At 42.0% G+C, this 26,164-nt stretch overlaps 1 protein-coding gene across 4 annotated transcripts in view; it reads right to left on the minus strand.

The window, feature by feature from the left end:
• adarb1b (adenosine deaminase RNA specific B1b) overlaps window positions 1–26,164 on the minus strand; it is a 199,391-nt gene that overhangs the window by 63,525 nt on the left and 109,702 nt on the right. For 2 of the 4 annotated variants that reach the window (XM_071207135.1, XM_034109648.2), the window contains one exon: window positions 1,772–1,809. Coding sequence is in view for 2 of the 4 variants with exons in the window: in XM_034109647.2 (XP_033965538.1) it covers window positions 617–716 (100 nt within the window). In the remaining 2 variants the exon portion in view is untranslated. Of the gene's footprint in view, window positions 1–616; window positions 840–1,771; window positions 1,810–26,164 lie in introns of those variants that run through there. The other 2 variants (XM_034109647.2, XM_034109645.2) reach the window with 1 other exon arrangement.

The following is a 26,164-nucleotide window of genomic DNA, read 5'->3' on the forward strand; positions in this document are numbered from 1 at the left end:
CCCCATCCCTTTTCATCTCTCCATATTTGCAGTCTCGCATCAACAAGGCAATTATTTATTCAGAAGTGATTGTAAACATATTACTAGATCAGGTTTAAATAACAGCAAAAAAGGCTTAATCTATATCTATGTTTCTCTTCAATTATTTACGAGAATATTGTCATTCAAACTAAAAAATTATGAAATAAACCAAATTAATACTAATATATCATTATTTATATATAAATAAGACACACTTTTGATGCAAATCAAAACGTCTCCAACCTGCAGTCAATGAAGTGATCTACATGCAAACCACCACAACAAAGAAAATAAATCATTAGAGTCCATCTATAAATGTTATACAGGTTCACTGACCAGAAAGAAATGTAAAGAATGAAAAGCTTTTACAATATAAGGCATCCTCAAAGTGACAGTATTAGGAGCAGATTTCCGAGCGGTGTGTGTGTGTGCTGATAATGCTAACAACCTCCAACTTCACACACAAGTCAAACAAATGATTTAAAAGCAGCAAGTGCGCTTCTGTCTTCACTTTCCAGCTACGAAACATCACAAAGTGCACACAAAGTCAGCTCAGCATCACTCTCTGTGAATAGATGTCTGAAGTGAGGTTTACCTTTGCGCTCGGAGCGTTTCTTGCGCCTCCTCTTGAACCTGCGTCGGATCAGGCAGTAATAGGAGCCCAGATTCTGCGCTCCGTTGGTAAGAAGGGCCATGCCTCGGTCAGCACTTACACTGTATATAAACTCAACTGAAAACCAGCACTAGACTTAATCTGGAGGAAATACAACTACAGCTGCTGAGCTCGACCTGTCCACTTGATATTCACAAGTCCACACACCTGCAGCGCTTCTTTGTTTCTACTTTAGCCCTTCCCCTGTATCCCAACTCTTTCCCTCCCTCCCCCCTTTACTCCTCCTCTTGCTGTTTCTCTCCTCTGTTGACTCCATGTCTGCCCTATCAGTAGTCAGGGAGAGGGAGTTGATGGGAAAAGGAAGGAGGGGACTGGCAGAGGATCGAGACTCCTGTTTCTCTGTGTTAATTTGCAACGGTTGTGAATTAACACAGAGATAAACTCAATCCTCTCTCGAAATCAATGACGTCTCCAAAAAGCATACAAAAATGCTCACATACTCCCTAGAGAAAACACACCTGTGTACACCATCTCTAATATGCTCACACACATTCATACAAACTATATTACATGTCATCTGAACCCTAACACTTTTATCCAAAAGTGGCTTACGTACACTTTTACATAGAGGAGCAATTTAATGTGAAGTATCTTGCCCACTGAAACATCAAAATGTTGACTACAGGGGATGGGGATTGAACCACAGATCCTCCAATTGGTGGTAGTCCATGTGCCACAGTTTCATACAGACATACACATATCACTTTTAAACCCAGCTAATATGATAGAAAATTACTTGTTCTTCACCTGAATATTTATATTTTGTGCGCTTGATTTGCCTCCCCACTGCTCCCACCAGAAGTGTGATACAGAGAGGCTCCATTGAAAGTAACACTGCTGCCCTCTAGTGGTGATTTACTGTATTTACATCTTTTCAAAAATCACAACATCCCAAAACCTTACAGTTTAAGCTACTGTGGGCTCACTCGTGCGTTTAGATGATGCTTATTGTGGTTGATGAGGATATGCTGGTTTGTTCAAAAGGGATCTACTTTTTGAAGCCACTTGTGGTAGAAGACAAAGACAGAAAGATAAAGAAAATAAATGGAAAATGTAGAAAAGAAGAAAATCACTCACCTTTGATTTGATGTTATGTGGGTGATCGGGATAAAAACCTGGCGGAGAGAGAAAAAGAGAAAGTAGATTTTAGTGGTGAGTACTTGCCAGGTTTCCACAACAGCTGCTCTTTCTCGATCACACACTGGATCATTTGTTCCAAAAGCTGGTGTTTCTGGCTGGTCCCAGTCATTGTTTGTAGTAATGGAATGCACGTTTTCCACTCAGTGTGACTTGATCTATTCATTTAGCTGGGAAATAGATATTCTTTTATAACTAATGAATTGCTATTTATTTCTACAGTGCTTCCCTGGAAGTACTTGGCGAAAGGAAGGCTCTTATTGAGAAATGTGATGCATTGGTTTACGTGGCGAATCCTTACACAGAACATTGATCTACACCACACTGGATAAAGATATAGCTAAAATGTGATCCCTGAAATATCATTGGGACTAATGCCAACCAAAGTTCCAGAGTAATCCAAGTTGTCCCTTAACATGCAGGCAGACAACTTTGTTATTTTTCAAACTAGACAAAATTACTTATAAGTCCTATAATATTCACTTAATCACTCCAACATGAGAAGACTAGATACATAATCATATTAAGGTTAGATAAATGGCAGTGATTTAAAAACAAATATCTCCCTTTTTTTGTTTGTATCAATAATTTCATATACATTTTTTTGGATTCTGTTGCTCCTTTTACGCTTAATAATAATAATAATAATAGATTTAATTTGTTAGCGCTTTTACAGGTGCTCAACGACGCTTTACAGATATAATGAAGAGAAAAGAAAGGAACAACAAATAAATATATAGTTAAATTTAAAGTCAAATAATACAAAAACAATCACACATTAAAAGCCAGATTGAAGAGGTGAGTTTTTGTGAGTACTTAGACGCACCAAAGTTCTCTCAGAGCCGTGGCTCAATGACTGTACTCGCGTTCTTAGACGCGCTTGCAGGCGTGCAGAGAGAAAATGGAAAAAGGATAAACTCCATGTCTCCTTAGAAATTCTTCGTGCTTGCCTTTCCGACTACCAGACGGCAGTCAAAGCAGCCAAAACAGAGCACATTTCTCTGTTAATCTCCAAAAACAGCTATAAACCTCTGGTTCTTTTTAATGTCCTCAATTCGATCATTAATCCTTGTGATGTTTCTCCAATTGTGCCATCGACTACTCTCTGTGATAAGTTTCTTACATTTTTTATTGAAAAAGTATCTGCTCTTAGGCTAGCCCACACTAGTGCTACCCCAGAGCCTGCTCCTTCTCTGTGCCCTGCTGTCCTCGACCACTTTGAGCCTGTATCCCTCATTTCTCTCTCGGATGTAGTCAAGCACCCGCGGCCGACAAACTGCACCTCAGACAGCATTCCCTCTCGCCTTCCCAGAGATGTTTTCGAATCAGTTGGAGCAAGTATTTTATTACTTATAAATACCTCTCTTGGCTTAGGATGCGTCCCAGCTGCCTTCAAACATGCCGTGGTCAAGCCACTACTTAAAAAGAAAAATCTCGGCCCTTCCATTCTCGCAAATTTTAGGCCCATCTCCCATCTACATTTTTTATCTAAAGCCCTGGAGCGAGTAGTCTACACCCAGCTGCAGTCTTTTTTAACCATGCATGGCATCCATGAAAAGTTTCAGTCTGGCTTCAAACCCATGCACAACACTGAAACGGCCCATTTAAGAGTTTGTAATGATCTGCTCCTAGCCACCGACTCAGGTAGCCCAGCTGTCCTGGTGCTGTTAGACCTGACAGCTGCCTTCGACACTGTGGACCATAGCATCCTGTTGTCAGGCTTGAACAGTCCGCAGGCATCACAGGCTCTGCCCTTGCATGGTTCAGGTCTTACCTGACAGACCATAGCTTCTCAGTGCAGCGAGGTGCCTTATCCTCTGCCACAGCCCCTCTTACATGTGGGGTTCCCCAAGGCTCGATTCTGGGCCCCATCCTTTTTCTACTGTACATACTGCCCCTAGGCTCAATTCTCACAAAACATCCCCTTCCACTGCTACGCCGACGATGTACAGATCTATCTGCCACTCAATTCAAATGTCAACTCATTACAGCTATTGAAGGACTGCTTAGCAGAGATCAAATCCTGGCTGAGCCAACATTTCCTCAACCTCAATGAGAGCAAGACTGAGGTTATATTTTTTGGACCCTTACCTCCAGTCTCCCAGGTTGATATTTTTGAGGGAGCCCAGAATATCAACCTGGGAGACTGGAGGTAAGGGTCCAAAAAATATAACCTCAGTCTTGCTCTCAATATCCTCCCCTCTGTCACGAACATTGGAGTGACCTTCAATAGCGCTTTTAAATTTGATAAGCAGGTCAGCAGCGTAGTCAAAACCTGCTTTTTGGTCAAGACCAAGTCTACTTGGCCAAGACCAAGTCGTTTTTATCTTTTAAAGACCTGGAAAGGGTTATTAACGCCTTTGTTACCTCGAGGTTGGACTATTGCAACACTCTGTACGTGGGTATGGACCAGGCGTCAATCAAACGCCTGAAGCTAGTGCAGAACGCAGCTGCACGTCTACTCACTGGCCACAAAAAGCGTGACCCCAATTCTGGCCTCACTGCACTGGCTTCCAATTCGGTTCCGAATTGATTTTAAAATACTTTTATTTGTTTTTAAAGCCCTAAATGGGCTGGCTCCGACCTATATAGCTGAACTCCTCCATCGCTACACCCCAGCCAGAGCTTTAAGGTCGGCTGATCAGCTGCTGCTGATCGTGCCCAAGACCAGGCTCAAAACCCGAGGGCACCGAGCCTTCGCAGCAGCTGGCCCTAGGCTCTGGAACACTCTGCCCCTCCATGTGAGGTCGGCCAAGACCCTAGGGGTTTTAAATCTACTCTTAAAACACACTTCTTCTCCCTGGCCTTCTAGTCGTCAGAGCGGAGCACGACTCCTGACTTTTCCCTGTGTTTTTTATATATCTGTTGTAATTTATTGTCTTTTATTGTGATTGTAGTAATGTGTTTTTTATGTGATTGTAGTATTTATTACATGTACAGCACTTTGGCCCGACCAAAAATCTCTTTTAAATGTGCTTTAGAAATAAACTTTGATTTGATACATTTTTTTGTACCAATTATTTCGGATTCACCATTGTTGTTTAAGAGAATGTAAAACCAAATAATGACGAGTTTTTCAAAGCACTGAACAATCTATCTTACCAAGAAAGGAACATACAATGTAGATGAATATAACAGGTTTAGAGTCATTATATTGATTAGATTATATAAGAGATGCTATTGATCCCCTGAATGAAGACGATGAAAACTCTTGGATGATTGCGTCTGGATTTCAGGATAGTCGAAAGTGCAGGATTGGTGGTTCTTATTAAGCGATGTCCCTCTGTTTTTGGAACATGTACCGTGGCAGGATGATGATTCATGGGGCAGCTGTGGCTCAGGGGGAAATGGGCTTCTTCAAATCAGAATGTCAGTGGTTCAACAGTCCTTAGGCAAGCTAGTGAACCTGAATTAAAAGCTGCCGTTGGAATGTTTGGAATGGTTATAAAAAAGTGTCAACTAAAAAGACATTTCATCTGTTGTAATTCTAATCATAAAAAGGCAACCAAAGAGATGTAAACGCAGGTAAGATAGAGAAATGAAGCTTCGCGCAAGTTCAGACAGGAAGACCTAACACTCCGTATTGCTCGTCATGGCAATACTTGCTCCCTGCATCTAAATGACAGGGAGCGCCACTCCTCAGCTAACCTATCACGCCCCTCCATTTACAAGCCTAATTATCTCACCTGTTAATCCCTCTATATATGCTCTCCCCTTTCCTATCAGCTGTCTTCCAGGTGTCAACGCGCAAGCAGCAGCAGGGCTTCGTCCCAACTCCAGGCATTATTCATCAGCTCCGCAGTCTGGCAGATTAAGCTACAGGCGGCGTTCCCCAGTCGGCTAGCGGTTCCAGCTGGCCGCCCCGCAAACCCGGACGCGGGAGGAAGAAACAAGGAAATCGGGCTCCACGGAAGTTCCTCCAGCTTAATGGAAACGGGCTACTTCACCCAAACAATTGACGCACGCCTTCAGTCTCTCAAGAGGGCATCACTGGCTTCAGGGCCGCTCAAATGCGGCGCTTCCGGCTTCACGCGGAACGGGTCCTCATCGCATGCGAAGCTTTACCCATTCTGGCTTCAAACCACAACCCCTCCTGCAGGCAGGCAGGGCTCAAGCTACATCCCATTGAAGCTACTTCCTCCTGCGCCTCACTCTAAAACAGGCGTCAGGGTAGCGCTGGCAAGAGGCAGTTGCAGCAATTCACGAGATGTTTCGTTATATTGTCATGACATTCGGGGCATGCAGAGCGAGATCACTACCCCTTTAAGAGAGGGGTGTGGCGCGTGCAGGTGTGCTGGGCATGGTATGGCAGAGCGAGCGGGATTCATGTTTTCTAGTAATAAACGAGGCAGCAGAAAAAGGAATGTCTGTGATCTTACGAAACAGAAGAGCTAAATAAATGCAACGACCTCCCAAGAAGAGCTCGCCTCTCTCCAGTCTTTCCGATAAAATGGGTTGCTTCTGCCCTGGGAGACGACAGTCACCCCCCCCCCCCCCCCGTCTCCTCGACTACGGTCTGGGAGCCGACAGGAAGTTCAATACGATGCATTGCTACCTTTAGTTCAGGGTAAGGTGAGTTCCAGGCAGTGTTGGGTGTAACGTGTTACAGTATGGAGTTTCAGTAACGTATTACTTGCATTACTAATGCAGTCGGGTAATTACTACCCATTACAATGCTCAGTAACTAACGCAGTTTCAAGCTTCAACACAGCGTTACCTGAAATGAATGGCGCCAACTCATTTCTAATATGCAAAAGACAAACAAATGCGTCTATGATGTATTTTCGATCAGACGAGATCTCTCTCCCGGTCTGCGTGCGAGGGGGCGGGGCATTTTACACACACGCAGCTGCTACATGCAGCGGAGCACTCTGCGGAGGTGGCGGAGAGAACGCGCTCCGAGGTGTGGTTAAACTTTACCCGTCTCGACGTGGAGAATGCTCGTTGCCAAAAGTGCAATAAGAGTTTAGCTTTTGTCTAAACATTTATCAAAAGTGCAGCACATTCAGACAGAGGAATGCACCGTTTTCGACTGTCTAGCATCTCTGTAGCCCCATCCACGAGTAACGTTTCCACGTCTGGTGTCATGTATGCTAGCAGCTACACACAGAGTTCACTAAATTATACAAACATGGGTTAATGATTAGAGGTAACTGAGTATTTTATTTTGTTGGGCTAGAGTCTTTCCCACGCTGTTTTCCGGAAATAATAGTCAAAGCCGTCAGGTGCAGCATAGGCAAGACGAGAAGATTTGTCATAACTCTAACGAAAATGTCTGCTACCACCCATATCGTACATTCCTCCACATCTGCAGTCCTGCAAGGACGCTCATCCGAAGTCTGTATGCCCCAGGCGCAACCGCAGCTTTGCCAGTACCTCGCGCCAGGAACCACGTGAGAAAGATAAGTTCACGTAAGATGATAGAAGACAGTCTAATCATCTGCATCTATGTCTCACCGTGGCATAATTAAACTGCTAATTAAGCTAGTCCCATATCATGGGTCATGTTTCAGTATTTACCTAAGCATACATCATTTTATGCTGCGCATATTGCACTCATCTATATTGGTTTCATGCTCACATGGCTTACGATAAGCCAGGGTATAACATTCATGTATCATTGTACTCAAGCTAACAGCTGCATTACATTGTCGACATCTCCCTCTTCCCCCGGACATCGACTCGTGCCGGCAATCCAAGATCTCTTCAGTTTACCTATGATAAACATGCATATAACTGGTGGTGGTGTCTTAATAGCATTTCAGGGCTTCGTCCAGGATAGGTGCAGCAACCCTGCCGCAATCAAGGTAATTATTCCTCATCCCTACAACAACCAGACGGCCATCCAAGATCTCTCTTCCCTGGTATTTATGCATTTTAGTGGTAGTGTTCATCTGTGCATGTTTAACCCTGCATCGCAGGTCATCGACCATCGTGTCGGCAATGTTTAGTGGTAGTGTTCACGTAAGCCCGGCGCTGATTCCGGCCGTCGACTTCCGGGTCAGTATCTTATGATGTACAGTAAGCCCGGCAGCGATTCCGGCCGTTGTTTAGTGGTAGTACGTAAGCCCGGCACTGATTCCGGCCGTCGGCTCTCGGGTCAAGCATCTTATGATGTACAGTAAGCCCAGCAGCGAACAGTAAGCCCGGCAGCGATTCCGGCCGTTGTTTAGTGGTAGTGTTCTCGTAAGTCCGGCGCTGATTCCGGCCGTCGACCTTTGGGTCAGCATCTTATGATGTACAGTAAGCCCGGCAGTGATTCCGGCCGATTGTTTAATCCACATGTTAATCTCTCATTTCATCCATAGATCACCGCAGTCAGCCCACAAGACGTTCCGGAACCTCTGCCCAGGAGCCAGCGCTCAACCCGTCAGGATTCCTCCCCTGCATCTCCTCTCTCTCTCTTAAATAGAAGCCCCCTAGAAAGGCACCTCGAATCAGCCAGGTTTTTTATGAGGAAGGGCTTAGCCGCATCCACCCTCAAAACATATGATTTCGCTTGGAGAACGTTTGCGATGTTTTGCTTTTCCGTAGGCATCACACTTAAACCTGTTCTCATCTCCACCGTGTGTGCCTTCATGTGCTACTGCGCCACCTCAAACCCCAATACATCCGGGGCCTCTTAGCAGGAGTTCAGTTTAACGTTCGCTGTTCCGACCCCGGCTTTCCCAGCCTGTTCGCAAACCAGTCAGTCAAACTCATCCTCAAAGGTCTCATTAAAACGTTTCCCCCCGTCTTAGACCGGAGACGCCCTATTACACTCTCCACTTTACGCCTCATGCTATCCAAACTTAGAAGTGGGTTATTCTCCCCTTATATCGATGCGCTACTCGATGCTCTATTTCTCCTAGCTTTTTATGCCTTTCTCAGACCAGGCGAATTTACCACCGCTTCCCTTACTTTCGATTCCAATCGAGACGTCAGCTTTTCTGACATATCCTTTCACGCTAGCCACTTTAGTTTATATCTTTAACACTCCAAATGCGGCGGCGCCTGCTCCGTCATCGCCGCCCGCATCGACTCCCAGTTCTGCCCTTATAAGGCCATGATCAAGTTCCTACAGCTTAGACCTACCTCTAAGCCTCTCTCACCATTATTCCTTGTCTCAGGGAATTTTCCTTTAACGCAACGACAGTTCAATGTCTATTTAAAACAAGTCCTCATTAAATCTGGGTTATCACCCCTTCTATACACGGGGCACTCCTTTAGAATAGGTGCAGCTACTTCCGCTGCTAATCAAGGCGTCTCATCCTCATCCCTGCAACAACTCGGACGGTGGTCCTCCTCCGCTTTCTCATCCTACATTCGCCCTGACCTCAATGCCGTGCTGGCTATCCAAAGGTCTCTCCAACCTTAACAAATTGGTACGTATGCATATAACTGGTGGTGGTTCTTAGCATGTCAGCACGTATGTCGCCCCGCGGCTCATGTTTATTTCTGCATATCTAACCCTGTATGCCCAGGCTGTAAAACCTTCGGGTCTGTATAAATGTGTCCCTGCTAAGGCAGGTTGCCCCGCACGTTCGGGAAGCCCTGCACGTTCCGGGCGCCCCGCAGGTCGGGTCGCCCGGTGCGTCCGGGTAGCCCCGTTCGCCCGGGACGCCCCGTATGTCCGGGATGCCCCATCCGGGATGCCCCGTACGTCCGGGATGCCCCGTACGTCCGGGATGCCCCGTACGTCCGGGATGCCCCGTACGTCCGGGATGCCCCGTACGTCCGGGATGCCCCGTACGTCCGGGATGCCCCGTACGTCCGGGATGCCCCGTACGTCCGGGATGCCCCGTACGTCCGGGATGCCCCGTACGTCCGGGATGCCCCGTACGTCCGGGATGCCCCGTACGTCCGGGATGCCCCGTACGTCCGGGATGCCCCGTACGTCCGGGATGCCCCGTACGTCCGGGATGCCCCGTACGTCCGGGATGCCCCGTACGTTCGGGATGCCCCGTACGCCCGGGACGCCCCGTACGTCCGGGACGCCCCGTACGTCCGGGATGCCCCGTACGTTCGGGATGCCCCGTACGCCCGGGATGCCCCGTACGTTCGGGATGCCCCGTACGCCCGGGACGCCCCGTACGTCCGGGACGCCCCGTACGTCCGGGACGCCCCGTACGTCCGGGACGCCCCGTACGTCCGGGATGCCCCGTACGTCCGGGATGCCCCGTATGTCCGGGATGCCCCGTACGTCCGGGACGCCCTGTACGTCCGGGATGCCCCATCCGGGATGCCCCGTACGTCCGGGATGCCCCATACGTCCGGGATGCCCCATACGTCCGGGAAGCCCTGTATGTCCAGGAAGGATGCCCGGGAGGCATCAGTCGTTTAAATTCTCACATGTATTAACCTCTCCTTTCCATCCATAGATTTCCACTGCATCCCACAAGGTAAGATTCTTCACATTCAGTACTTCATTCTTTTGGGGGTTCATCGGAAACGGTTCTTCCCTTCCCGATTGATATCCTACAAAACCTGGGCCTAATTGCCAAAACACCATTTCATTCACTTGTTATAAACTGTCATCATTATGTTTCATTTATATAATGTGACCGATAATAAATATGTATTCCATACATCACGTCTCTCCTGATTGAAATGAAGCTTAGCACAAGTTCAGACAGGAAGACCTAACACTCCGTATTGCTCGTCATGGCAATACTTGCTCCCTGCATCTAAATGACAGGGAGCGCCACTCCTCAGATAACCTATCACGCCCCCCCATTTACAAGCCTAATTATCGCACCTGTTAATCCCTCTATATATGCTCTCTGCTTTTCTATCAGCTGTCTTCCAGGTGTCAACGTGCAACCCTCCTCCACCCCTTCGCCTCCTGCTTTCAACTCAGGGCCAAGCTTAACCTTCTCCCTTCCAACCGGACCTAACCACTTATCACCACCACCAGTGTCTAGACCCAGGGGGGTTCATCGGAAACGGTTCTTCCCTTCCCGATTGATATCCTACAAAACCTGGGCCTAATCGCCAAAACACCATTTCATTCACTTGTTATAAACTGTCATCATTATGTTTCATTTATATAATGTGACCGATAATAAATATGTATTCCATACATCACGTCTCTCCTGATTGAACTTCCTTTACCAGTGTAACAATGATGGACATTTTCATTCTGATGTCCACACTAGAAACCTCCGAATGCAAGAGCAGGCTTTGACAAATGACTACTCGCCAAACAAAACAGTTCATGAAGACATATTAAGCTAATTTTCAGATTTATAGTATTTTGTGACATGTTTACATGCTTTAATACTCTTTTCACTCTGTCTGAAACCAGAGCCCACACTGCTCTGATTGCTGGCCAGCTCTGTTGTGATTGGTCAACCGCTTAGAGATGTCCGACCCTTAGCATATCACAAACAATGTGTTGGAGCGCTGGCCAATAGAAGCGTGAGTGTTAGGGGTGAGTGTGTGGGAGAGAAACTCTGGAGGGAACACAGGGATTTTAACCTTTGCAAACTATTTACATGCACACAAACGAACACAATACAGGAAAGGGAAAAGCATAATAGGGCCTCTTTAATCTAAAGGCTTGGCTGAGGACTGACAACTCCATAGCCTTTCTGGTAGACATAGCATCCGGGATGGAGATGATAAGGATGGAATAAAAGAAATGGAGGGGAAAGGATTGCACACAAAAAGCTGAGAAATAAGACAGGAGAATACAGAATCCCTTGCGTGAGAATAGAAGATAAAGAAAGAAGAAAGGAACCATTAAGTGAAAAAATAAATTCCCACATAAAACCGAAGGGATCCAAAACATCCAAGTTCTTATAAGGTCAGCGAAGATGTTGTCCCTGCTGCCAAACCGCAGCTTGGTATAAAACATTCTTAGAACACAAATCAGGAGGGTTTTGGGTTGAGGTTTGCCACTTAAGCACATGAAGTTAAACTGAGCAGAAAGAAGGATGAAGAAGAAACGAGGTGGTGACTGAGGAACGCTCAAACGGAGAGAAAATAGAACATAAATAAAAGGCAGATGGTTAGCGCAAGGAACGCCAAAACATTCGGGATAAGAGTTGCGGGGTTGCAAAAAAATCAGCCTGAGAAAAGGGATGAACTTAAATATTCTCCAGACGCACATTCATTCTTGCTTCTGTGCAGCACTAGCCAATGATAACGGTGGGCCAAGGCCACGTTGTGCTTTGTTTTTCTGAAAAGGAGCCCAGTCAGTCAACATTATTTAATTTTACGGAGCAATAGCTGCAGACATGGGAGAATAAATGTGCGGCCTACAGGAGCACATGTGGAGATGTTACCCACTTCTCTGTCTTGGTATTCCTCAATGGACTAAAGGAATGGGCTGTGGTTTTACAGCTTGGATTTTTTAAACGCGCTCCAGACTCATAATAAGAAGCTCAACTCCTGGTGGCCTTTGCAGTGGTTAGACAGTGAAACACAACCATTGACAAAAACAAGCTCTTAAACTGTTTCACAGGCAGGCTACTGCAGTGAGCCCATCTGTTGGTTCAGTGTAGTCACAGTCTACCAAAAAGCACCGAGCTCTAAAAATAGTTTCACTGGGAACAGCTTTGTTTTTTTATGGAGTTGGAGTTGCAATAGATTGTAATACTATTTAGTTAGAACTCAAATACAATTAAATATCACAATATATATGTTTTATTATTAAGTTTGACTTTTGGTGCTTTTCACAACATATTTTTAATTTTCATAGGTAGTTAGAATATAATATTTATCAATAAATAAACATATAAAAGGTTACTTTTAAATATTTTTATAAAAATAAAAAGATGAAAAAATATGCAATTAAAAGGTAACATTTAATTAAATTACAATATTTATACAATTACATGGAGACAAATCATGCAGGTTGGACAATATATAACAACACATTTACATTTGTGTATATTACAATGTATGCATTGGTGTATTAGTATTAATCAAGATATAAATGCAGAGTTGCACAATTTAGAGGGTTTTAGCTGATGATTTTGAAGATATGTTATCACTAAAAAGAAATCTGTCAAGTTTGTTAAGTTCAGAAAATACATGTAATATTATGATTTCCAAAATCAGAGACAATTTCTCATCCCAAATCATAATATTGCTATGTGATATATTGCCTTGCTGAAATGCAAGAAAAGTGTTAAATGTGATTTTTTAAACGTTTTGGGGAAAAACTTCCAGGAAACACCAACATTTGCATAAAAAAGCAAGTTCAAAAAGTATATATTTTTAGCAATAAGATCAATGTGATGCATTTATCACTGCAACATCCAACCTTGTCAACAATATTGTTTGTGCAATAGGAGCCACTGACTGACAGAAACATTTGCATAAAAACTATGAATTACTCAAGGCAGGACCATTTTCCTACATCATCTATTAAGGCATGAGGGAATTTGATACAGAGATTTCACCTCCTATCTGGTGTTAATCACACTGACAGTATTGAGAAAACACAGCGGAATAATTTAGTAGTAGAGCCGTACACCAGCAAAGGGAGACACTTCAAAAAAAGGGGGTCGGATGTCTAATCCCGCAGCATCATTAAACTGACAAGTTGACATTCTTACTTTTACAATGAGCGCAGAAGAGCCTTCAGCGACGCCAAAATATGCTCATTAGTATTTAAAAGCACTCCTCATTAAAATGTGGGTGGCACAAACCAAAAGCCCTCCATCTAACAGGCGGTAGTGAAGCGAGCAAAGGCTGACTAACGAACATCTGTAGGATAATAATACAAACAAATCAAACCTCAGAGTGTCCCCTCAGACGCGGCTGTGATTTTGAGGAAAGAAAAACGTTTTTTTCTCTTAAGGATGGAATTCTATCATTTGTTTAAGCTCCTTTGCTGACTAAAAAACATGTAGATGTGAGTGTGTCCTGCGTTGGCTGAAAGTGAAGGCAGATGAAAAATGTCCAGGCAGGAGGAGTGTGGTTTCATTGCCTTGTGAGGAAGTCACGTTCCTAAAAGCGCAGAGTTTGGCAAAGACTCACAGAGAGGGAGAGATTGTGTTGGAGAGATTAGTGGAGACAGAAGGGGAGAGACTTTGAGAGCTTTTGGGAGTTGGAGTTGAGGTCAAGTGCGATGTGTGTGTGTGTGGTGGTCATAATAGAGTCTAATAGTCTTTGAATACTGGAGTAAGGGGGCTGGAGAGATGCTTCTGTTGACTTGACATAAAAGATCAGGAAATTAAAGGATGGGTAAAAGGACATTAAGTAAGACAAATGTATTAAAAAAAGAGTAGGATTATACTTTCAAATTGCAATTGAGCTTATAATTGATATTGATGTACAATATATATATATTGTGATATACAATGTGAACATTTTATTTATTATAATTAATAACGTATTTCTATTATATTGGACATTTTTACTTTGTCTTTTTAATATATGTTTTAACTTTTAATTGACCTTCCTATTTTTGATTTAAAAAAAAGTTTTATTATATTTTTATTTTAGTATATATATATATATATATATATATATATATATATATATTGTAGTACAATATGCCTGTTTACTTTAACTTTGTTTGTTTTTTACATTATTTTAGTTTTAATTGATTAAATGTTAAATTAGACATTTATGTTTGTGTAAAAATGTGTACACCTTTTTTATAATTGTATCTTTTAATTTAAATGTTTTGGTTTAATAGATAATCTTTTTTTTGTCTTTTTATTTTAAATCCTTAAAGACTACATATTTTTATTTGAAATGTTATTCTTTATTTTTCTCTATTTTACCTTTTTGGAAATGTCACATTATATTTTTACATATATATCTTTATTTCCTTAGATATCTTATTGGCCATTCTTACTTGTAACATATTTTATATACATTTATTTTCTTATTTTATTCTCAAATGCAGTAACTATTATATAATCGAATTTCCCCTGGAATAATAAAAGTATTGTGATTATGAAATAGGTTAATGAAAGCAGTCAGCCTCGCGCAATAAGAGTGCGTGACTATAAACCTCGACTCCACGTCTTCAGCCAATAGCTCGGTAACCAGTAGCCCAACCCCCACACACACACACACACACACACACACACACACACACACACACACACACACACACACACACACACACACACACACACACACACACACACACACACACACACACACACACACACACACACACACACACACACACACACACACACACACACACACACACACACACACACACACACACACACACACACACACACACACACACACACACACACACTCCTGAGAGCCATTAAATGCTCCCCCTCCATGTGACCTAGCTTTTTTGCACACATGCCTACACAGGGACGGAATTTTAATTAACCCATCATTTAATTACGAGTGATTGGACTGTGATTGATTTTGTGTGTGTGTGTGTGTGTATACATATAGATTGGAGTGAGAGGCACTGTTCTCCCTCACTTGTCTGCCAGTGTGTTTTTGTTGTTCTGCCTTTTGTCCAGCAGAGGGCGGCACTGCTACAAGATAGACCCGCATTCTACACGTTTTTCATTTTTTTTCTTGCACGTTTTAATCTAATTTTCACGCCTGTTGCTGTAAGTAATTGCACATGTTATGCTGCACTATCATTCAATTAATCATGTGGGGTAAAATGTGTGTATAAGGTAAAGCTTTTGCCGTTTTTCAACAACAGTAGTGGCTACAATTGAATGCCACATTTATTTGTTTGTTATGGAAGTATATTTAAGAACAATTCCAGTTAAATAAGCAAAGGAAAAAGCAACAGTTAGTGAGAATGCATCATATAAGTGCTCTCATCACAGGTTCACACATGGTTATAGAACAGCCGACAGGGCTTTAAAATAAATCAGAAATCGCACCATTCTGGCAGTTTTCCCATCTTAAATAAGGAGCCAGCAACCTACCCATATGCTGAAAGTAATAAACAGAGTACACTCTTTTATAACTAAAGGTTATCAGGTTGTTGGCAGGCATTTGGCTGCATTTCCAGTTTCTGGTCTCCCTGCACTTTTCTCTATTCATTTCCATGTTGTGTACACCGTTTTAAGGGAAGGATTCTGTGATGCCAGTCCATGTTACACTGCATATTCCAAAGCTATAAGCATTAAGGTGATTGGTAGAATTCACAATGCAGGGGATTAAAAACGGCTACACATTTGTAGTGCGATAGTGCATGGCTCTAAGGATTTTGTGTTGCCGAAAGCATTTTGGTCGCAGGAAATGAAGTGGCATGGACTCTAGAGGCTGTGCTGCTTTGTTACACATTACAATGATACATTTCAAGGTTTAGCATCACAAGGAAGTGTGTGTGACAGAGATGCTGCAGGAGTAGCTTCACTCTCTATTAATCCTTTCAGTGGCAGGTGAATCAGCAGCTGGTGGCTCCATGTGCATCAGAGGCTGACCAACACCCTCCCCAACAGTTATTGGTAGGGGTTGCTTTTCATCAGTGTTGATTTTGTTTTTTGTTTTTCCATGACTCAGACTTGAAACAAGGTGTTATATTGACAGAAATGTTGGAATCAGATGACTAAAAAATTACAACAGTTCCATTGACTAAAATGAAACTAAAATGATAACAAAGTGCCATGACTTAAATACAGGGCTCCTACAGATTAGACTATTTCGAGATTTCAAAATGCAAAATCAGAAAAACAACAACTAAAAGTCAAATCCTTTTGAGGATCAATAGTAGTCAATTAAAAAATTATAAAATGCCCACAGTTTTGACAAAAGACTATGACTAAATAAATACAAATACAGATAAATTGACATCATTTTCTTAGAGAAGCAGCCCATCCGAATCAGAGAGGATGCCAATCAATAAGTAAAATAATAATTAAAAGTGTGAAATTGCACCAAGCCCTCGTGTGTTCTATGTGCTCTTATTGCTTGTAGTGAATATTGGCTGTACACAGCTTTCATATTCAGCCTTAGTGAGGGCGGTGTTGTTGCCTTCTCAAAATAACACGTCTAATCTAATGTGAGGCAATAAACACACATATTCCCAGTACCATTTAACCATCCAAGAATTATCTGTAAAAAAGCCAGACTGCCGAAATAATCTTGTGACATCTAGCAGATTCCAAAAAATCGCATTATCAACATTATTTTATAAACCCGATTGCTTATTTCACATCATTTACCAGCTGCCCCCGTTGTATTGGTCTGTCTAAATAGGAGCGTGCTTCTAAATAAAAGGGGGCCTGTAAATAGGAATGACTTAATTCTTCCTATGGGAGTTCCCTTCAGTTCTACCATGAATCACGCTGCTGGGTGTGGTCCCATCCTTATCCAGCCTCCAGCTCTCTGCCCGGTAAAGATCTGCTCTGCTGCCTGTGGCTTTGGGACTCTGGCTTGGGTTTGACCAGCAGTGGTTTGTGTGTAAGTATACCTCTCATGTGCAACAATGGGCAGCTATGTGTAAGCCCCCTTGGCAGTATATCCACCTGAAGGGCAAAGCCAACAAGCTGGAACAAAGGGAGGGGTGGGAATTACTGCCACAGACTTCAAGCCACACGGATTCACGCTGCAGGTCTTAATGATCCTTTATCAAGCCATAAACTATATTTCATAGGGGTTTAAACTATATTGCATGCTTATATAAACCCAAAGGAAGTCGTGAGACATGTTAAGAGCACCCAAAAGGCATTTAATCCTTTCTAACTCCAGTGTAGGGCTGCACAATATATCATTTTTATATCATAGCAATGTCCATAAGGGTAATAAATACATTGAAAAACTGTGACATTTCACTCGGGTCTTGAGTTATATAAATGAGTAAATTGGTGCCTTTTATGTCTTGTTATGAGGCGTCAGTACCTTAGGTTAAAAGGACGTGCCTGAAAACCGAAGGGTCACAAGTTCAAGAGTGTTACTTTAAAGGGGCCCTATTTATTTTCATTCATCATGTAAACATTGGAGGCGTTTAAACCTATATAACACACTACAGGAAAGGCAACAGGCCAAAACACAGACAGTAATAGGACCTCTTAAAAACCTGAGCCTGTTTTTCAGGTTTCAGGCTCGAAAATGACATTCCCAGAACAAATGACTATATCTTCACTTCTAAAAGGGGTAAATTAATAATCTTTTTTTTCTCAAAGCAATGATAAACCTGTGAGTTGGATGTAGAAAAGTCTGAATCAATATAGCATTTTTTTATTTTAAAGTAAATTCAGATTGAACATAGTAAAAAAAATGTAAATGATAGTTTCCGTCCAAAATAAACCCATTACTTATAGTGAAGACCACCCTTGAATGATGGGATGGTAGACTAAAAGCTTTAGGAATCCAAACTATAACATATAATAAGTACCCTGTATCAAGATTGATGCAAAACAAGTTAAATCTGACCTTTTTAGAGAGGTTCAGGGGGAAAGAACGCATTTCTGGGGTCATTTGGGTGGATTTGCCATATCCCTGGAACCCATCGGTCGATTTTGATGATTAACAGCTCTTTTGAACCGTTAGAGCCAATGGAATCGAGGGGAGGTTCATAAAATCCATCTAAACATTACCCATTGGTGAATGAGTGATTGCGCAGCCAGCAAGCCTAAAACCGGAAGCTGGGTTACAGGTCCCAGCTCTCATAGCAGCTATATATGAAAACTCAGTTTTTGCCATAAATATGATGATGGATATCAGTAATCATTTCAAAGTGACACAGAGACATTGGATTAACCTTCAGCAGCGTTTATATGCGTTGTAATGCCCTTGAACACAACTTTTGATCAGAAAACAGCAAAGGTAACACATATTTGCCGTTTTGGCTACGTAAAGTGATGTTGTGTGTTGTCTTTGCTTGCCATCCCTGCCGCGTTTTGGTCGCACAGTGATGATACTTATACCATTGGAATATGTGGAATCTCACCTTTCATATGGTATCTAGTGTGTGCAGATCCGATGAAGTATAACATATTTCTACCATGAGTTATGTGCCAAGTGCGTTAGCACTCTTTCGCTTAGTGCTAATTCAGACGCTCGGCGTTAGAGTTGTGTTTCATTTCGCTAAACACTTTTCATATTGTCAGTTAGCTGAGTTTCTTCCCGTTAAGTGGGTATGACACATTAATAGGTTGTTAAATGTTAAGAAGCCCTGAGACACAGTTTTGTGAATATTGTTCACAGGCTTAACAGGTTAAGAGGTGCAAACTGGCCTCCTGGGCAGTACAGAAGGGCCCTTGACAAGGCACCGGACTCCCACACAGCTCCACGGGAAAATGTATATACATGATCACTGCCCACTGCTCCTAATAATAGAATGGTTGAAATGCAGAGTCTAAATTCCCAGTGTTCAATACAATTATGTGAAAAGAAAAGAAATAAGCCAATTCTATTTTTAGAAGAACACCGAAAGCAGCAGAAAAGGCGGAACTGAATACACTTTAATGACTTCTTATTTACCACAATATTACAATATTCAACTTTATTGCATTTGTTGCTCATATCTTGCAGACCCCGCTCCTGTGCTTCTGCAGTTTCCTCTGAGATTTGTCTAACAACCTGAGGTGAATACCAATCACGCTGAGCTGCTTTGATTTCGTTCCACAGCTGTCATGTTCCCCGTGTTAACTCTGGCTCAGCAAGCTGTGGTAAAAACAACATTTTGACAACAATTTCTGGGAAATCCTACAACTTTGGCTTGTCGTCATGGCAACACAGACAAAATAAAGCAAAGTAGGTTTTCATGTTCTAACTGCAAGTCAGCTGCATGGCTCTGGATGGGATTTTAGAACATGCTGATACATTCTGCACAAAAGGGTTCGTAGTCGTAGTGTGATGATAATGAAATCGTCGAATACCGCGTGCCCCATCACACACGTTACTCGCTCATAATCTCCCGCATATTTATCCCTCCTGCCGTAACGCAGAGCCAAGGTACATTTCTCCCCACCTTTTATAGTCTTCCCCTCCCTTTATTATATGTTACGATTTAGATGTCATCACTTTCTCCTATGACGAATGAGCCTCTTTTCTTGGCCAATTTATCTTTATGCCCCGCTCTCTGCCCTTGTTGATGGGACACCCTTCCATTTCCTGTGCTACGGAGAAAAAGAGGGAAACTCGAGGGCACTGGAAAGAAATGGTCCCAGAGGGGAAAGAACGGAAAACTGGAGTATTTAATAAACAAGGCAAGGACACGGTGGAGGGAGATGGATGGAGAAATTAGACAGACAGAAAGTGTTAATAGATGTATTAAAGATGCAACAAAATCCCAACTCCGCAATCAATACAAGACAATGGAAGCCTGTCCTGAAACTAATGGTTTGACTATCGCACACACACACACTTCTTTTTACTGCACTGCAATGCGGTTTGACATAGGAGATAATGACACTCACATACACACAGAGCCCCACATGTGACTGCAGGAAAACGCCTCTAAACACACAAAGAAGCGTGGAGGTGAATCGGCATGATCATCCACTGATCTTTACTTGGTACACATGTTGAAAAACATTGTTGGTGTTATTTGTTAATGGACTACATGGAGTAACAGTGCGGAGGTCATGATGGGTGAGTCTAAGGGACTGCAGCAGGCTTTGTCCCATTCCCAAACCGCCCCCTACACCCTACCCCTCCGTTTGCGCGTTCACGCGGAGTGTCCGCCATATTGAGGGCTGTTCCAAAGCAGAGTGTGGAGGGGGAGTGGGCTATCAAGCCCTCAAACAGCGAGTCTGCAGCGGTGCTGACTTGAGACCGGTCTCTACCTGACCGGAGTCACGCTGTGTGTGTCCGTCAGGAAACAAGCTGTTAACAAGTAGTTCCAGCAAACATCCACTGATAAATTGCGATGTTAACAACCTCATGATGACCTCATATGTTTTAACTTAGGATCAAACCTGTGTTTAGTCTAGAAAAAGGTAAATGTGTGCATTTTATTATAAAGTTGTGTATATTTACAGACCGTTGCAAAAACTAAGAAGCTTATAAACATCAGGTTTAAAACTAAAAGAGCTTTGAAACACAATGAAAGATGTTTGGAGTTTTATTTGAGTTATTAATTTACATGTTTTGTCTAAGAGATGCTGATTTGAAACCGTTGTTACATACAGTTACGGCATTTCCTGTTTCTGCCGGAGAGAGGGGAGGCCGTCCCAAAGCTTGCTGCTGTATTTACTCCCTCCATCTGACAGGAGGGAGCCTCGTTGAGCTGCGAGTGTGGCTACAGACGGAGTTCACTCCATCACAGAGGGGTAGGGTCGAGGGAGTGGTTTGGGATTGGGCCTTTGTTTGCCAAGTAAGATTTTCAATTAGCAATGGCAACCCTAACCAAAGGGATATGAAGGTTCTTGGAAATTGCCTTTTAAAATGACCCACATTAACTTTACCAATATTTATACGAGTGTTTTATAATTTGCCGATCCGATGGTCGAAGAAAAGGAGCTTGTAGATATATGTTTATTTTTATATGTGTTGCTCCAGCCAACAGTTTTATTGGTGATGAGAATATATAATTTTTTTTAGAATATGTATATGTAGAATATATATATCTTAATGTTAAAAGTTGGTTCCAATGGTGCAACAGGCACGACAAGTAAAACTATTAGAGATTTTAAACAAGGTTTGTAGTAAATTATTTGAGAAAATAAGGAAAAACATCATCGTCACCACATACATAATAAATTATTGGTTTAACTTCCATAGTTGCTGTAGTCCGACTCAAGATTTTCTCGGTACAAATATATAATTGGTTTCATTAACACTAGAACCGCCAACAGGTACATTTTACCCGCAGCTGTTTCTTGATTGTATGTAACTTTTTTTTCAATAAAATATTCAAGTCTCCCAGTCTGTGACTTTCCCTGAAAATGTGTTATGTACAGTAGCACCCTCTGTTGTTAAAAATGGTCAATATGAAGTCAGATTGAAAAAATGGCCCAAAAATGTCCATTTATACCCATCACCGCCAGTGGGTAATATTTACCTTATAGGAAATGCAGTGATTCTCGCGCTATTGATCTCGCGCGTAAACATAAACATGACGTGTTGCTATAGCAACGCCTGTTGTTTACTGCGGTTCCTTATAGATAGAGACACTTTTAGCGATAATGTATGCTTCATGCTATCTGCACACTAGATATAAGAAAGCTGAGAGTCCACAGATTATATTGGTATACGTGTCATCACTGTGCGATCAAAACTCACTGTTAACCCTGTGTTCTAGTATGATAAATAAAAGAACATTGTACCTTGAAAATCAATGCATTCTAATAGCGGATACATTTTACCCGTTGGTGGTTTTAGGTATACAGCGACCCCTGGCGGTTCTAGTGTTAAGGGATACTGCGTTATTGTGATGAAAAAAAAGTATATTAAACAAATGTTTCAGTCACTTTGTGTTACAGATGAGCTATTGCTTCACATTTAATTTGAACTTGACACACTTGAACCTATTTTTGATTGGAAAAATGCAATGCTGTGGCAGCATGCATTCCTCAGGCAGATTTATACACCCAGGCAGGGGAGATAAAGCAAAGCTTCTGGCAACGTCAACGTTTTTTACATCATCATTTTGACTTTACAAAGAAAATAAATGCAATGTTGGGAAATAATGAACTAGTAAAATCTTCTTCCTTCTTGCCTCACCCCATTTTACATCCTCTAGATCCGATTCCCTCCATGAATGTAGTTGATAACTGTCCAATGAAGGGTAATATTTCTTAATATTGACTTTTACAGCCTGGGGAGCACTATACAATATTAAAGTGATATTGCTGATACTTCTGTTTTGACATTTCTCAGCAGCAGGTCCATGTTTGAAGCCTAATTGTGAGAACAAGAGGCATAATATGAAATGAATGGTTAAGCCTTCATCACTTTCACTCCAGAGTGTTACATTTCCTGTTTGGTACAGAGTGCAAAGTCCCACAGGAACCTACCGGCCCTTTTTAAAAATATATTTCCATATAGTGTGTTTGTTTGGCACCAGGCAACCAATACTGTCAAGTTCTGCTTGTATCCTGACCTTTATGCAATATGGGAAATGTTTCAAGTCACTGATGTCCGATTACTGCTGCTTATGCGCCTTTAAACAACCCAGAGTCACATTCTGATGAAACTTTGCTGCATCAGGAGAGTTCGAGGTCATCCCAAAAATAAGCCAGAAATACACTCTTACCCTTCTCCCTCACCTGCTCTGCTGGGACCGCATGAGCATCCCTTTGCAGAGGGTGCCCACGTGGGTCTACATCACAGTGTGTGTGTATCAAAGGGAGAGAGGGAGTGTGTGCGTTCCTCTCCTCTTTTGCTCGGCCTATCTAGGTCAACCATCTGGGGAGTTGCCAAGGCTTTGGTAAAGCAGGCAGCTCGCCATCACAGCTGGCCAGAACACACACACACACACACACACACACACACACACACACACACACACACACACACACACACACACACACACACACACACACACACACACACACACACACACACACACACACACACACACACACACACACACACACACACACACACACACACACACACACACACACACACACACACACACACACACACACACACACACGCTTTCTGGGATTTGAAGAGTGAAAAAGAAAAACGTGCTCGAGATTTAGGGATGCACAAATAATTCAATTTCTAACAAAACCGCAATATGGACTTTTAATATAAAAAAAGCAGTAGGCACAATATTTGCAAAAATGAAAAGTCTGTGAAAGATTATAAAGGAAGTGATTTGATACTGCACAGTCGGAAAAAATAAAATACTTGTTGGAACATATCCTCATAAAAAAACAATCAGAAAAAAAAGTGGCTAATATCGTTGGTTAAAAAAGCAAAGCACTCAGAACTAAGAAAAGTAGGTGTAAAAAGAAAAAATGCCCTGAAACAAAGAAATCCATACACACACATTGCATGGTATTCAATGATAATGTGAACAATGTTTAGAAAATGGTAATTCCCTCTACTATCATTAATCATATTGCAACTGCATTATGGGTCAAAATAATCACAATAACTTATTTTTCCCAAAGCCATATTGAGAACTCTTCCGACTGCAGTCATTGGGGAATGTGTGTGTAAATGTTTGTGTGTTTATGTAACACGCACATGTTGGTTTCATTCTCATTGAACAGGAATGTAAAGTCCAGGCTAATTAGCCACTTCCAAGACAGAGACTAAATCCAGCATGCAGAACTTTTCTTTCTGCGTCGCTGTCGTTCAATGGTGGTTCAGGCTTTCCCACACTGCTTCTATTCAGTGGTTGCAGATAGGATTACTACAGAGGTGCTCCAAAAGTAGGCCACGACATGCTCTGTGTGTGTGTAGTGCATTGTGAGTGTACCAGGGTATCCAGTAAAGTAGCCTGAAGTAGGCACCTGGTAACATGACACCATTAATGGGAAGCCTTTACCAGTAAGGCCTATTCCTGGAGGACAAGCATTTTTTTATATTTCAGCTAGTGTTTTATATTTTTTAGTCTTAGACCTGTGTCTAATGTCCTTGTTTGTTTGTATCTTTTTTAAGTTTCAGTTGACTCAAAGTATGGGCATTTAAGTCTTTGTCAAATATAATTTAACTAATTGATCATGTTTATTTTTGAAGTAAAACTATTTTTTAACATTTCAGTTAAAATATCACCTTTTTCCCCCCAACCCTTTTTGTCATTGCTAACTTTAATTTAAGTAAGCTGTCCTGATTCTTCCCCACTAAGCCCAGAGTGTGTTGCTGCTATAATCCTGATATGGTGCCAGCAGTAAAGGAAAGGGAACTGCTGCCTTGGAAGGACAAATGAATGAGTGGTTTCTATAAAGTTTTTATTCTTGGGGGAGCTCTTTCCTTCAACTCAAAGAACATTGGGGATTTGAACCCACACCACTGGAATGAGGACTTTGTCTAAGGCAGCCTGCTCTACCACATTAGCTCCCAGATTGTCACAAACCACATTTTAGGATTTTATTTTATCCTGAACAATATTGCATGTAGGCACAGTTAGAGTTTAATGATATTGGGGACATCTCGTCATCGTCTGGTAAAAAGGTATTTTACGCACATATTTAATCAAAAGTTCTCTAAAACTGGTGTACACCGACACACACAAGCACTAGGGATATATTACATTTCCAAACCCTGTGAATGGTCTTTAAACATTTTATAGCCTTTTTTATGTACTTGACCTTGTATCATGACATCTGCGAAATCAATTAAAAAGAAAAGTGCATCATTTCCAAAGGACACTGAGAGAAGGGACTGGAAAAGGTAGCAGGCCAGGTGCAGGATGAATGTGGACCCTAAGCACAAATGGAAAATTGTATTCCAACGTAATCTTTTATTACATTCATAGCCTGCAGCAGGTAATCCCTGACAAATTGCCTTTTAGAAATGAGGCTACGAAGAATCGGGAGCTAACGTCGCGCCCATGGATGTATTTCTTCAACAGGTGCTGTATCTGCCAGCTAATTTTCCTGGAAAGGGACTTGCATGAACGACCCCAAATTCATACTAATAAAGTCTCAATGGTTTTCTATCTTACACTCGGGGGAGTAAATGAAGCGAGATCTGTGGCCATTTGGCAAACCTACCAGACATTCTAAGTAGGGTGGTCAATTGAACAACAACTCAGTAACAGTCACCCATCCCTGGAATACAACCACTGAGTTGTTTAACCCCAAAACTGCTTTAGATAGTTTGCCAAACACATCTCATTTGGGCACTGTATAGTTCCTTTGACGTAATGTGGAGCAGAATGAGGAAAGAAAACCAAAATAAATGAATAAAAAGGTATGAATTATGCCATATTGCTAAGTAGGGCTGCAACAAACGACTAATTTGATAATCGATTAATCTATCGATTAATGAAACGATTAATCGACTATTCGGACTATTACTGTATGCCTTGCACAATTTCTCAAACGCTCTTATTTAGCCATCAACTTTTAGATTTAGCTTGAGGTTGTTTTAGGCATGTGGAAACTAACAATGAAGACAATAAAGATGAATACTTGATTCCAAAATAAATATATTATTGAAATAACTTAAATTGTGAACAAAACTAACATTGCTTTTTATTCAAATTAAATAAATAATATTTCACATCAAAAGAAACAACAGTGTTTTAACAAATCGTATTAAATAATCTGATGACACAACTGTAAATATAAGAATAGCTGAAACTTTAACAAACTAAATAATAATAATATATAATATTTTTATAGCGCCTTTCAGGAAACCCAAGGTCGCTTTACAAGTCGGGTAGGAGGGGGGAGTAGGGGAAAAAAGGCAGACAGGTTAAGGGGGTGGGGGGGGGGAAGTAGCGGACAAATAAACCTATTAAACTAACTATACAGTAGGGAAAGCCTTGCTAAAAAGGTGCGTTTTGAGGGCTTTTTTGAAAATGTCCAGGGTTGGGGCGCT

Source organism: Pseudochaenichthys georgianus, chromosome 21 (assembly GCF_902827115.2).
Source record: "Pseudochaenichthys georgianus chromosome 21, fPseGeo1.2, whole genome shotgun sequence".
In the NCBI taxonomy this organism is placed as follows: Eukaryota; Metazoa; Chordata; class Actinopteri; order Perciformes; family Channichthyidae; genus Pseudochaenichthys; species Pseudochaenichthys georgianus.